Raw genomic sequence first — 15,405 nt, forward strand, 5'->3', positions numbered from 1 at the left:
ACGTTACAAGTTACTTGATAAGTTTATTTTGTAAGTACATATCCATATTAAGTGGTAATTACGTAAAGACAGTAACTGGACAAAATTCATTTCTAAAAAATAAATTACTTATTATTTTCTTAATAAAAATAATTAATTTTATTTTGATTTTTATTGCTTTTTTAACAAAAAAATAGTTGTTTTGATGTTCTCACGCTTTATTTCTATTGTAATTAGAAGTTGTATCAATTAATTTTGAAGTTTCTTATACTCTCTAAGATTAGATAATCGGAAGACAAAATGAAGATTTGGAATACGTTCATCAATTAGTGTACACATGTAAAATAAATTTCGTTAATGGCAGTGAATTAATTAAAAACTACCGATAAAACGGAATATAAAATAAAAGAAGAATAAAATTATTCAAAGTAATCCTTTCCATTATAATCTTAGAAATGTTCACGGTAATAGTTTATGATACAATGTATATAAGATGTACTTTTTTGATGAAAAATAACCGTAATAAAATAAACTGTCAATAAAAATGGATTTTTTACGTGCTAGTACATAATGTCCATAATCGCACAATTTAACATGATAAAGTTAGGCAATCCAATTACTATATAGTAATTATTCTTCTTTCCTTAACCATCTTCATTTAGCAGGCTGTCCGCGCTACCATGCCAGTAATTATATATCACTAAATCATGTCTTATAGTGACATATATTTCTATAACTTGGTAGATTTGGAAGAACATATTGTAATTTTAACTGTCAGTTCATATTCATTGTTATCGAATTTATATTCACTAATTATAAATGCGAAAAGCATAGTATGTGATAGTATAACAGAGGGGTTTTCAAACTGTGCGAAAATTATGATATATTAACATAAAGTTCGCTTTGAGATAGATCAATGTTTTGACTTGGGGCGCCGCGAAAAAAATATTATATAATAAGGGCGCAGTAAACGCCGGGTTTTGGGTATTATAACCATAGATCGGTTATAATACCCAAAACATGTCATGAATAGCACAGTAGCGTGTAGTTGTTTATATGTCTAATAGACAAGTATGTTTCAGGTATGGTGTGAATATACCATCATAAAGTTAAAAAAATTCATGACAACTATTTACTTTTTGCTAGACATTATAGTGAAAGTTAACTTGGGATGAGGTAAAAGATGTTTCGTAGGTTACACAATTACAAAATCTAGTTCCAATGATAATAGTTAAATTGGTAACTAATATTCTAGTAATAAACTGACACTAAAGTAGAACTGACGAGTTGATGTAGTAACATAAATTTGTGAATGACCGGTTTAGAATGAAATAAATCCCAATAAATCTGAAACAAAATTATGTATTGATTTTTTTGCAACAAAAAAGAAATACGTTTCCTGAGGCGAATTTTCAGCGGCAATGAAATTTAATCGTACATAATAACGATAATAAAACAAAATGACCGCGAAATATGTTGGGTGTATATAGTTTTTTTTTATAGTTCTCGGCGGTTGTGCTTGTGATGGAATCGATTAACGGTCCCCACCTCGACCAGCAAGGGTTGCATTCTTTCGCTTCGCCCTTAACCGATAGACGATAAAGCGCACAAGCAAACCTCACAACAAATTTGTTCGAATAACGTTGATGGTTTTTGTACGTTCTTCATCTTGCTGCGATGCACTTCAAATTTCGCAGGCAAACTAATTCGTAATTACTTAAGAGACGTTTCCTCCTTTGTTCTTCGTCTTTCGTTTTTATTCCCATTCAGTCCAACCCTGATGGAGTGGTCTTCCTCTTCGATAAATGCAACTGAGAGTGGCCTGCATTCCCATTGAACTGCAGACCTACCCCGATCGTTGTTCCCATATAATATGGGCCCGAATGGCCGTCTAAGTGCACCGCCATTGTTTCAACCATCGAGCTCTGCCATTTCGCAATTTCGCCCTCCTTTCACTCGTGGAAAACGTTTCAACGCTCTTCTCCTCTTTCATACACTCTCTATTTCTCTCTCGAATACACACACATCGCCGATAAAGCGCACAGTTTAAAGCCTTTCACGTCAAAAAATAAAATAAAAACTAAATCGGAAAAGAGCGCTAGAAACAATAGTTCGACTGTTTTCATAAATACTTCGAGTAGTTTTTGTTTCCAACTAAATCCACACGATGCTCTTTTATCAATAACATTCTCTATTTGTTATGCATTTATATTAAAACCCCTTTACTTTATTTTTCTATAACATGATACCAGAATACATTTTTGCAGTTAACACGTTTAATTGTAATTAACTTTTATTTATAAGTGTAATTTATAAGTATAATTTACTGAAAAATAATTACAGCACTAAAATTTGAAAATAGCATTTATAGACAAGAATAAAAATTGTCCAATTTCTAAATTTTAATTACAATTAACTCAAGTTTATTTTAATTCAGTATATATCTGATCTGATCTAAAGATCACAAAAAAATGTTGTTTCCAATTATTTTAATCGTATTTTACTTTTTTTTCTATAAATTAAATAACTTTAGTTTAGTAGTTTATAGATATTTATTGCAATTATTCCCTTAAATATATCTAATTCTTCTTCTTTCCGCCACTTTTATCATTTAGCTTGAGCCGCGCATAATTTCGCCAGATTCCGCCGCGTGCTCAATAGGACCTAAGTGCGACATTTAACAGAGGGTAGAAATATAAACGATTTTCCATATATCTTATTATATCTAAAAGAATGTCATAAGTCCATAATTAATATGTTCTTAATTTAGATATTTTTTACGAGTTACGGATTTAATATTAATTGTTCTCATATCATAATTCCCCGCTTCCGATTTTTTACCCCTCTGAACCCTGAACCATAATGTCCCTCCATCCCAAATTCAACCATTCAACCTTTTCCCCTTTACAATATTTAACATCCCTAAAAATATGCTTGTCTTTATTTAACTCGTCTCTGCATTTTTTAAATTCTTGCACGTCTCATAATAGTATCTCAACTTATATAATATCTAAATAGAAAGTTCACAGTCAATAGTGGCCAATATATTTATATGTGTTTAATTGCTAATAAATATGTTGACTATTTATCTATTTTTTAATAATCACTGTTAACAATATAATTAATCTAATGTGAATATGTGAAATTCATTGCATTCATCAATTACAGTTTCCGGAATATAAGTTTCCAATTACAATGGAACCTCGCAAAATAAATTGTAAGAAAAATGAAGCTTAACGAACGACGTTTCGCATAACGAGTGATGAGGAGAAGAGAAGTCCCGAATTATGCGCTTTATACAACATTTTTAAAACTTGTGTACACATATGTGTATATTTTAATATATTAACCACCTTCGATTTTCTTTGTCATCTTTGTTTAAAGCGGCTATACCCTGCAAACATAATTATCTCATTATCGTATTTTACATTACTTTATATGATGAAAATTTTTTCACTATACGAGTAAAACTCCAGAAATTTAGGAAGGGATTATGGTCAGGGTGCATTAGCATTAGCAAATTGGGTACATTTATATAAATAAATAAAATCCAGATATAAAATCCAGATTATTATAGAAAGTGATTAGACCCAAACCATCTACAAATATAGAACATATTTTCTAGTAGATTTGATAATTAGATAAAGGTACTAAGTAAATTAAAAATAAAACTACTACCTTATTTTTGGGACCATAAGATGTTTCTATTATCCGGTATCATCTATTTTCCAATCATGATACTGTATATAAATATTAAATTGATGGTTATGTCAACAATTTTATCCCGTTTTATCAAAATAGAGTTTCAAAAGGCGGAAAAACTGCAGTCAATTGCTCTTTGTTTGTATATACACAATAATTTATGTTTATTATTACTTTGAAAAACTTGTGTAAGTTCATAAGAATTTTCTTTTTATTTATTAAATGGTTCTTAAAAACTTGGGAAAGGTAAATAAATACGTTGTTATCCGTAAATTAGTAATTAATCTAGTTACAATATTAAGTAGGTTTTGACGTTCTGTCATAGTATTTTAAATAATGAATAGTAATGTTTCTGAATAAAATTAATCTACTTTTTCTGTTCAATTTAATTGTGTTTAAACTTTATGTACAGTTAAATGGAATGAGCGATTGTAGATACGTCATTGTTAGATAAAATAAGAGAATTCGTAATGAGAGTTGGTTACAGACATTTGCAATAGATATTATTAATATATACGTCTCGCTTAGAAGTAATTATCATCGGTCAAGGTACTCGACAATCAGATGGGATCATGCGGAACGCGCAATTTCTTGCAACGATATCCACCAACAGGAAATAACTTCTGGTTTGCTGCTGCTGCAGATGTATCAACCCTAATATTTATCCAACTATTACATAATTAATTTCAAAAAAAACAGAAAACGAACGTTTCGGACGGCTTTGGAAATTCAATGCGAAACCCATTCGGTTGCATGAGATTCCGTCCATCCGTCCTTCGTGCGGAAGTGAAATGGCGCGGACGGAATTCGGCGCGGTTTGACAAATGGCCTCAGCTTCCCCTCTGAAGGATTTTGTCACACAAATAATAATGAGAACGTTAGCAGCGCTAGCGATGATCATAATAATAATAAAAAAAGGAGCAGACGTGTATCCTCCGTGACGATTGAATGGGTCGGAATATTATTGCGGGACGTCGTGAGGTAGCTTCGATGCGGGGCATTAGGCCTCCATTCACGACACCTGGATGGGATCCACATTATTATTTTTTTTCTGTGGGGATTAGAGGGACCTCTTTTGTGACTTCTGCCACTTGGAGCCCTTTCGCACAATTATCGAAAGGGATTTGCATTAAGTAGGTCGTTTCGTTGCCATAGAAATATATTCGGAGTATTGCGAAATGTGTCCAGATGTAGGCAGCATCCATCCTCTTGGTTCTTCGGCGAGGAGGTCACGGATCTAGAAGCAGGCCGAAAAAAAATTTTTGGAGTCCGAGGAATTTTTCGGCGCTGTCGTATTTAATGCGCCATAAAACGGGCACTAAAATGCATTAGCGAGTGAGCACAGAACTTATTATTTATTGCACGGCCGTAAGCTTTGGCTCCGGTGATGCTGAGGTCGAAGGTCGTCTTTGTACGATACGCGCACTTCTTTCTTTTCGTTTTTACTGCACATTTTCTAGCCGTCTTTCTCCACGAGAATTCTTCATTGCCTATCGGTTCTTCCTTCAGTAAATTATATAGTAATATACTAGCTTCAACAATGCTAGTTAACTGAAGAACACAGTAATCTAATACTAAACCCAATAGGCATTCTTCTTTACTTAGCTTGTGCAAATATGTTCAACACAATGAAAAATTATAATGATCCGTCAATACTAATAAACATTCGGAGTTTTTTTTTTGTTGCTCTTTAACAAATGGTATAAATGCTTCCGGCACTGCGAGATTTTACCTATAACGTGTATTTAGTAGTTAATAAAAACATACAAATGTTAATATCTTAAAGCTTTCTCTAATTTTGCTAATAAATTTTGTTCTATCAAAATAAAATGTAAAAATAACTGCACTGGTAACTTAAATACATTAAGACCTCGTTTAGCGCATTACATGAGTTCCTGAAGACAGAGCGCTAAACGAAACAGCGTTATAGGAGGTAATTTTAACACATAGCAAATATTGAAAAAGGAACACCCGACCAAAAATAAACAAATTTTACTTTAATTTTAAGCTGTATTTATAGTAATTTGCATTATTATATATGTTTTATATAACACAAACATTTGGACACAGAAATATTAAATTTATTTTGGTGATGAATGTCCTGGCTCTTCTGATATTTTTGATTTTTTTTGGCGATATAATCTTCTAGTCATTTGGTGCTTTCATTTTATTTCATTAAGCAAATATTGGTAGCAGGTGATCGCACCCAAAACTCCTTTTTGCTTTTGCACTCCTGTCAAAGTTTGGATCATTCGCTACAATTTGATCAGCGAATTCAGATATCGTTTATAAACTTTTTCTCAGCAAGTTCTTAAAGTTCAAAATCTACTTCAATTCCTTGTTCTGCCAGTACTTGAAGGTCATAGTTGGTAAGATCCTCGCCAGAAACATGCAGTAACTCCTTAATATCCTACTCATCTACATCTCAATCAAGCAAATATTCTGGGGAAGCACAGCACTACGTGTTCGGGAATAATCGTATTTTATACGAAACAATGAAATGCGGCAATAATTCGAATCCGGGTAAATTTTGAGCTTTTTTAAGGTCTCCAACGTTATAGCAAATCAGCGTTAATGAAGGCAGCGCTAAACAAGGTCTTACTGTATTAGGCCATGCCACCTATATTTGTATAACTAGCCCAATAATTGTAGTTTTGGAAAATATATTTCTAGTAATTATTATTTTCTTTTTATCTATTTCCAACACGCTTTTGCATCAATTTATATTGTTCCCTCTGGTTATCACCAGATTATTTTCTTTTTTATTACAATTGTAAATTAAATATTTTTTTTGTAATAAATTGTTTTCATTATAATTAGATTTTTATTACATTCCGAACAACAATAAAAATTTGCTAAAATTCCAATGAAACAAAATCATAAAATCTAAGAAAAACTTTGCTTTTTAAGGAGTAATTCAATAATTCAAATTTAAGATTCCCATTGTAAATATAAGACTTTTAAAATTTAAATATATTCTAAACAAAACTCAGAAAAATAGCTGTTATCAGAGCAAGTCTAGAATCTACAATCTACGTCAACAATAATAATAAATGGAATCAATTAATATATCTAATTAATTATATCACTAAATAATTGGGAATGTCTAAAATATTGAATTAATTCAATTATCCAAATGCAATAGCTATGTTATTGGATAACAGACTCGACAAATAGAACAAATTTATAATTTAGTTTAAATTATATATTTAGTTGATGTCACATTATTATTGAATGAATTACGAAGTAATACCAATTTACGTTAATTTATTATTGATTACTTCTATTTAAATATATAAATTATTCAACTTAAATCGACGAAGTGGAGATACTTAGAATTATAAATAAAAAAGTATGTAATAGTTCGGAAAGAATTTAAAGTTTTGATGAAGAGCAATTGATGGCATTAATTGATTCACCTACCTCGAATACATAAAGAATTGATTAACAATTTCATTTTGAATTATGGACATGGTTAAAGAATTAAAAGTAATTTAATTTTTATAAATTCTGAGCTACTTATAACGCGGTTTTCATATAACGCGAAACGAATTAATCTCATATGTACTAATTCTATTATAACACGTATTACTCGGTACCAATTAATCGTGTTATATAGTATAACACTTTGGTATACTATTTTGGGATATTTTTAAGATAAATATCAATGTACGTTGAAGACATATATTAAAATATAAAAAAAAACAACAATATTCCTTTACATAATTTGTTAAAATATATAACTTAAAAGTATTTAAAGATTTCTATGTTTATCAACTTGATTTCTAAAAAAATCGTCAGTTAATTATGCAAACTACAAACAATACTAATATGTATAAAATTGTCCAATTGTCGTTCACAAATAATTGAAAATAACTTTATTATTCTTAATTTCCATTTCGATATTTAACAAACTTGATTATGTCATTGTTTGAAATATTAGTAATTTTACAGCCATCATTGTTTAAGAAAAAAGTCAATTTTAAGAATAAGTTGGTCTAATAGAAGACTGTACTTAATTTCAACAAAAATATACTGAAAAATCTAAAGAATTTAGTAATTTTGATGATAAATAATGTTGATTATTTATAAATCTAATAATTGGTCTTATTTATGTCATTCTTATGTCCGGTGCATAAAAGTCTGTTAAATCTATTTAATTGGTCGATAAACTTTAATTTCCGCTTCATAAGCGTACGGTGAAGTAATTTTTCAATTTACTGTTAGCGAGAATAGTCAATTAATTAACGCATTGTTAATTAATTATGTTCTGGTAATTTATTTTATTTATCTCTCCATATAACTTGCAATAAATAATTTATATTTGCTTGTGGAAAATATTTGTTATATAAGTATGTAAACCTATGCTACACTTGCAAAATAACTTGTACAAGTACATCCAATACAAGCCATATTTTTTTGCTGAAAAATAGGTGTCCTAATAAATCAAGATAAAAGCAACAATATCATTGTACATGCTACAAGTACTTGTATACGTTATCAAATATATTTTCTTGGCTATTTGATTAGCTTTTTGTTCGTCATCGCATGTGTTATGTAAATATGACACAAAGGTCCGCAACTTGAGTCTCAACGGTACCAAAGTAGAAAAGTCTATAAAAACCAATTTGTGGCAGAATAAATAAAAATAAATATTTTTTTGAACCAAAACAAAATATAATGGGTAATAAAAATATTTTATTGTTTTTATAGCATTTATTATTTATAAAAAAAATATATATTTATGTTACTTATGTTAATAATACAGTTTATAATACACTAATTTTGTACTTATAAAAATATTGTAAACAAAACAATTCTTTGAAGCGCCTTCAAAAACTGTTTTGGTGGCACTGGATTACCTAGCATATGTAACTTTATGCAACCATATATACCTATATAAATCTACTTTTTTTCAATAAACGTTAATGTATCTAATTTGTAGAATAATTAATAACATTAATTAATTAAAAACAATTTGTAATTATTTTTCTTCTGTTTCACTGTCTTCATCATCTTCCTCTTCTTCATAATCATAATCAATCTTCTCACTTTTAAACAATAAATCTAACATTTGGCTGTTAACAACATCTGGGTTTTCCTGGAACTTCTCCTCTTCTTTCTGTGGCTCATCTTTGTTGCTTTCCTTCGAAGCTAAAAAGGCTAGCTGCATAAACTCCAAATCCACTTTGTTGATGTACTCATCAACCTTCTCCATGCGCTTCAAAACACTATTCCTAAACTCCTTCAACTCTTCAGTTAAATCCACTGTCGTCATAGTATTTCGCTTTATAAACCAACAAGTAAAACTAACTTTTTAAATATTTTACAAAATTTTCTTCGCTGCAATTTGTAGGTTAAGTTCGACTAACTTCACGTCTGTTTACTAACACTTTGTTTAAGATGAATTCCGAAGAGAGTAAAGTTGAATCTCGTCCAGTGTTTAAGTGCTCGAGCTTTATAAATGCGAATAAACCAGCAAACAAGAAGAGGGCTTGGAAGTCACTGAAGCAAATTATCTCTACAGAGAGGTCGTTGCCGTGGCCGGAGGATCACATTCACTACAGCAGTATAAATGCGCCTCCCTCATTCCTTCCAGCAGAAAAATTCTCGGATCTCTCAGGCCTACCAGCCCCTTACACGGACCCACAAACGCGCCTCCGCTTCGCCAACAAAGAGGAATATTCAACACTGTTAACCCTTCCAATGGACATCACAGCTGGATATCTGGCACTGAGGGGTGCCAGCAGCATTGTAGGCTAAATACTCATAGTTTTAACAGTCATTTATTAATCATTAAGGTCTAAACAATAATATATAAAAATACTTTTAAATATAATCTCAATAATATAAAATGAATAAAAAGCTTAATACGTTCCATTTTCAATAAATATACTATAGAAACTTAAACATCAAACTCTACAATATTTGGCTTAATACAACTAAATAAATGGAGCCTCTAGCCATGACCCAGAACAAAATATTACACTTAATTGAGATTCCAATTGTGGATGTGCATGGAATATATAACTGCACATATATATCATTCAACCATAACCTTCCATTTCGCTGCAGAAAATTTGGCTAAGAAATGCATGGCACTGCATTTTTCAATGCACCAATCATAGGTAACACGCTTATTGCACACGTCTATGTTGATTCTGACTTTATCGTCGCTTACCGGCACGCACATAAAAGTCACCTGAAACATTAGCAGTTTTAGTAATAAAATATTACTTCTTTTGCAAAAGCTACCATACCTTGCAACCATTATACAGTGGAGGCAACTTAGTGGACTTCAGAGATCCATCAATGTAAATCTCGCCAGTCGCTTCCAAAAGGAAAGTTCCATCCTTGCTCTTATCCAAATCTAAACCATCTTGTATGAAAGCAACACCAATGAAATTATTCTTCAGTTGTTCACCAACATTTAGCATCTGCAACAAAATCTAGTTAACAAAAATTTGTACTAATTAGCAGACATTTTACAGTAAAATCCAGCGAGTTTCCACAGCAAAATTGTGCTCCATCCGATAAAATCAACGAATCTTCGTTGCTCACTGAAGCACTAATCTTACCCTCATTTGCTAAGCAAAAGTTAGCAGTTTCCTTCCAACTATAAGGTTTAATGCAAGTACTGCCCACTTGCACAATAGACCATGGACTATAGTGTAAACACCCTTCAAATTTGCAGCAGATTCTAAATGAAAACTCCTGATTTGCTTTCAAATCTTGTACCAAATATTGCAGTTCTGAACCTAAACGAAAACTCAACATTGATTTCACATTAAATTTCGATAAACTATAAAATTACCTTGATAACAATCATAAAAGATAATTGAATTATCTTTGTGTCCATTCCCCAAAGCCTTCTGTAATTTATATTCTTGTATTTCACTGTAGGGTTCGTCAGAATCCAAGATCTCCCACTCCACCAATATAGCACCAGGTTTCTCACTTAAAGAATTGATCTGCAAAAAGTATGTTAATAAATGTGATAAAACAAATTATATTTTGTTGCTGTACTTGGACTGGAGCAATTCGAGTAACTGAACCTAAACTTGAGCAACTATCAATAATCTCCTGTTCAACTCCAGCATCAAATTGAAAAGTTATGCAGGAAACCTCTTTCAATTCAGGCACTTGAGGAAGACTTCCAAGTAAACTAGACTTTCTACTAAATTCATCGAGATTCAGTTGGTCCACATTCTTACCCAACTCAATAAAATTAGTGGTCTCCTTTAATTTATCAGAGATAACAATGTCAGAGCACCTCAGTGGCTCCAAACTCTGTGCCCGAATCTACAACAAATACCATAAATACTCACATTTGTCCTACTTAGAAATTAACATACTTTTATTGTTTCATTTATTAAATGGTTCTTCCTATTTTCTAAAACTTTCTGCATTTTAACCTGAAGATTATTGAAATTGTATTCAATTTCTTTGATTGCATCTTCTGAACTCTTAACTATTTGCACCTGTGCAGATTTCAGCTCCCTGCCCAACGCCCGTAGAGATTCCACATAAGTTTCAGCATCATTCAATGTATCCAACAACTCTTTACAGTCAATCACACTCATTATTCTCTCATTCAAAAAATCTAATTCACTATATTTATGTACAATATTTACTAATAAAAAAGGGAAAAGTAAATAAATTGATGAACTGAAGTTGCCTATGCTCGAATTGAACTTCTTTCGGTAGTTCAAATGTTCTGAAAAAAAATAATTCCTATTTTTAATTTAGTAAAGAAAGTTAATTTATTATATTTACTGACTATTATATAATATAAATAAACTATAATATTTATTAGGTTTTCTAACTTAAGGAAATACATGTTTTTGCCAATGAAAATGCCTCTCTCTCCCTTTTTTTTAGATCAGGGACTTTCTCTTTTTTCAATTTGCACAAGCTGATTGTCATTCTGATTCTGCCAGTTTATTAAATGACGCTTAAGTGAATGGTTTTGCTCTTCGAAGCAACTACGAGAAATATTTTTTAAAGTATATTCATCGTTCCTTTTTTTTGGGTAGGATGGACCATCAATACCAGAACAACGATGAAGGTAAATTCGTGATGTTTGTGTCGAATACCATTATAATGAAATTTGATTTCTTTCAGAGGTGTGCAACAAACCAAGTTCAAAAGCAAGTAATGTGCTACCACTGTGGGGCAATGAAAGGACCATGAACTTAAACCAGTTGATACTAACCAACATACAGAGCTCACATTATTTCAAGGGTATGTATTCCTTCCAATTTGGTTATAGATATATATATATATATTAATTATACACACACAAGTACACATATTCGTAAGATTCTGCATACTGTCTTTCAAAATAATGCTATAGTTTTCTGTGAGTGAGTTTCAGATGTTTTCGGCAAAGTTACATGTTGTTTTTCTAAATTGTAGGTAAAAGTGTTTGCAATTTGGTGTTATCTAACATTTGTAATTTTAATGCAGTTTAATATTTTAGGGTTGTGTACAGAATGAGGATTGGATGGTGTGGTTATACGATCATTGGTTTTCGTGTGCTATTATTATTCCATCCAATTTTTTGGAGACCTTGATGGGACTTGTACTAACGGTAAACAAATTATTTTGCAACACAGTTTGCAGAATAATGTTGCTGACTGCCAGCAGTCAGAGAATTGCATTTAAAGTCTTTTCTTGTTTTACTCATTTAATCAGTTAATAATAATTAAATGCAATGGAAATTCATTAGTGTCATCAGTGAGACTCATATCTGATGTTTTATGTTTTAGTTAATTTGTATGAGCTGAAAACCTACCATGAAGTCGTCGATGAAATTTACTACAAAGTGGCTCATTTAGAGCCATGGGAGAAAGGGTCCAGAAGAACCTCCGGACAGACGGGGATGTGCGGTGGCGTTAGGGGCGTCGGAGCCGGAGGCATCGTTTCCACTGCCTATTGTTTGTTATACAAGTTATTCACACTGAAGCTGACTAGGAAACAGCTGAATGGATTGATTACCCACTGTGATTCACCCTACATTCGAGCGTTGGGATTTATGTATATAAGATATGTGTTTCCACCTGCCAGTCTACTCGATTGGTATGAGCCATACCTTGATGATGAAGAGGTGCGTAATAGCAGGTAGAGTGCTGAAAGTTTTCTATCTTCTCAGATAAATCGCATCCAGTCGTATTGAGTGTTTTTCAAAAGTTTTTAATGTGTTTCTTATTGGTTTTTTTTATTTATTAGGAAGTCGACGTTAAAGCAGGTGGTGGACAGATGATGAAGATGGGAATGATCCTGAGACAGTGGTTAGTTAAACTGGAATGGTTTTCAACTCTCTTCCCGAGAATACCGGTTCCAATTCAGCAAAAGATTCAGAAAGTGTTGGAGGAGAGGTTTCCAATGCAAGCCGTCCAAGTAGCAAATCAGAGAGATCGCGAGTCTCGGGAAGGATTTGACAGAGAGAAAAATTTCAAACAAAACCAGAGGGATAATAAAGATAATAGACGTGATAAAATCAGGGAAGATAGGTTTGAAAAAAATGAGGATAACGAGCGCAAGAATAGGTATGACAGGGAGGATAACGATCGTAAGGATAGGTACGACAGGGAGGAGAATGACCGCAAAGATAGGAACGACAGGGAGGAGAATGAACGCAAGGATAGATATGACAGGGATGATTCAGATAGAAAGGAAAGGTATAGAGATGAAAGGATTGATGCGCTTCCTTACGAGCGTAAGGATCGGTACAAGGATGATTATGATCGCAAAGACAGGTTCAGGGATGATTACGATAGAAAGGATAGGTATAGCAGAGATGACAGGGATAGACAGCGCGAGGAAGAGAAGAATAGGAGACATAGGGATCGCAGTCCACATAAGGAAAGGCACAGGGATAGGCAGTCAAGCAAGGACAGAGAGCACAGACGCAAAAAGCACCACCACAAATGATCCCTTCGTTTTTATTATGTTTGACTTTTTTTCTTTTTTTATATACATATGATTAATTTTAAAGATGGTTCATTACTATTATCAAAATATTGAGTTTCTGTTTTTCTTGTTCCTCTCACTCTGTTTCAATGGTTTTACTTCTAAATTGTGTATACAATTTATTACTTGTAGTTAAATAAATAATTATTAATTTATTTTCTTTTCAATCAATACTATTTATTAAGTTGATCTACTTAAATTCATGATAAAAAAGAGCATTAAATGTATGACAATGAATGTGAAAATCAAATAATAAGAAATCATACTAAAATCATTTATATAATAGTTTATAGCAGCGGTCGCCAAACTTTTTGACCTCACGGACCAGTTAATTCATAATTTAAATCCCGCGGACCACTAATAGGATAACTTAACATGATGAGTAAGTATATTCCACATTTTTCTGCGGACCACCACTTTGGCAACCGCTGGTTTATAGGACTAGATTCAATTTATCTTAAAAAATATTCAAAGTTTATACACCCATTCGTCATCAAGATTATAATGATTTTCAACAGGTGTGCTGGGAAAAATTGTAATTGAATTATTTTCCAAAGAAGGTCGAAGCACTGTAAGTGTATAACAACTTAAATATATCAATATGATTTAAGTGCGCCGTGGAAGATTTTCTCCAGACACTAGAAAAAAGATTGAAGAACACTAACTTATAAAGGACTAAAAGTCACTAAACCATTTAAAATTCGAATAAATTATTACAGTTAATTAATAATAATGTTTATTGTAATAAGATTAAACATTTTCCATACAATAATAATAAAAGTTAACTACTGTCTTGGGCTAACAGTCATTAATTTAATTTTTTTCAATCAGTGTAATTCTTGAATATTCAATATGGAGAAAATTTGCACCTGTTAAATAATTGAAATTTTTATACAAAATTCTAAAATAATTGATTCTCACGCAGTGTTTAATCTTGTTATTTTTGAGTCAGACAACTAGCAATGATGATGCTACTACTCTCCCAACATTTAAGCTTTTAAGGTATATTTTTCGAAGGAAGATATTTTCGACAAACATGTTTAATGAATTGGCCATGTCTTTTTGTGGGGGCATTTAGAAGAAAGATTATAAATATTTTCCGAATATTAAGCAATTGAAAAAACTAAATATATTTCTAATGTGCCACTATTAAATTACGACAAAAAAAACTTCATTTTAATCAGAGTCGAACCGAAATTAATTTCGTTCTGGTTCGTTACGGTTACGTTCCAAGTAAATGTTCGTTCCAGATTTGGTTTCGGTTCGTCTAAAAATTTCGTAGTAAATGTTCGATTCCGGTTTAAATTAAAATCGAGTCAAATCTCAAATTTTGGTATAATTTTATTTATCAAATTCCCTTCTTACTATTGTTTTCAATTAAAAATAATATTTCAGTAATATCCTTTTTAATGGTCTCCTGTATCACGAAAATCTGATACGAAAGGTCGTTGGTTCAATTCCGAAAAATCAACAAAAATTTGTGGTGGCTGCTAATCGGGTAGAAATAAAATAAATCATTTTTAATCAATTTAATTTCAAATGAAATTTCTTCTTCAATTTTTCTCTTATTAGCCGGTGTTTGTTTGAGAGATTTTTGTTTTTGAAGTTCTTCATATTTGGTGTAATGAAAACGGGCTTATTTCTATTGATGATTAAGCGTTCCTACGGAATTCGGCTTTGATGGTTTTGTTTATATGTATTTGTTTATTTGAAAAATAATTCGGAGTATTCAAAGAGACTTCATCGAAG

General features: G+C 31.7%; 3 protein-coding genes across 3 annotated transcripts; 2 read left to right on the forward strand and 1 right to left on the reverse strand.

The window, feature by feature from the left end:
- Window positions 1-9,066: 9,066 nt before the first annotated feature.
- Window positions 9,067-9,507, forward strand: LOC108558597 (INO80 complex subunit C). Its single transcript, XM_017915562.1, has one exon. It carries the CDS (start codon window positions 9,085-9,087, stop codon window positions 9,442-9,444), a length of 360 nt encoding a protein of 119 aa, XP_017771051.1. The 5' UTR covers window positions 9,067-9,084; the 3' UTR covers window positions 9,445-9,507.
- A 22-nt stretch (window positions 9,508-9,529) lies between these two features.
- On the reverse strand, window positions 9,530-11,370 carry LOC108558596 (cytokine receptor-like factor 3). The gene is made up of 6 exons (XM_017915560.1): window positions 11,037-11,370; window positions 10,708-10,983; window positions 10,496-10,652; window positions 10,171-10,439; window positions 9,942-10,118; window positions 9,530-9,883 (listed from the first exon to the last, which is right to left on the reverse strand). The coding sequence occupies exons 1-6, from the start codon at window positions 11,262-11,264 to the stop codon at window positions 9,725-9,727; spliced, it is 1,266 nt and encodes a 421-aa protein (XP_017771049.1). The 5' UTR covers window positions 11,265-11,370; the 3' UTR covers window positions 9,530-9,724.
- Window positions 11,371-11,608: 238 nt separating this feature from the next.
- LOC108558595 (pre-mRNA-splicing factor 38B) lies at window positions 11,609-13,753 on the forward strand. The gene is made up of 4 exons (XM_017915559.1): window positions 11,609-11,749; window positions 11,806-11,925; window positions 12,453-12,790; window positions 12,913-13,753. The coding sequence occupies exons 1-4, from the start codon at window positions 11,719-11,721 to the stop codon at window positions 13,615-13,617; spliced, it is 1,194 nt and encodes a 397-aa protein (XP_017771048.1). The 5' UTR covers window positions 11,609-11,718; the 3' UTR covers window positions 13,618-13,753.
- Window positions 13,754-15,405: the final 1,652 nt, after the last annotated feature.

This window comes from Nicrophorus vespilloides, unplaced genomic scaffold (genome assembly GCF_001412225.1).
Source record: "Nicrophorus vespilloides isolate i.1.1-1 unplaced genomic scaffold, Nicve_v1.0, whole genome shotgun sequence".
NCBI lineage: Eukaryota > Metazoa > Arthropoda > Insecta > Coleoptera > Silphidae > Nicrophorus > Nicrophorus vespilloides.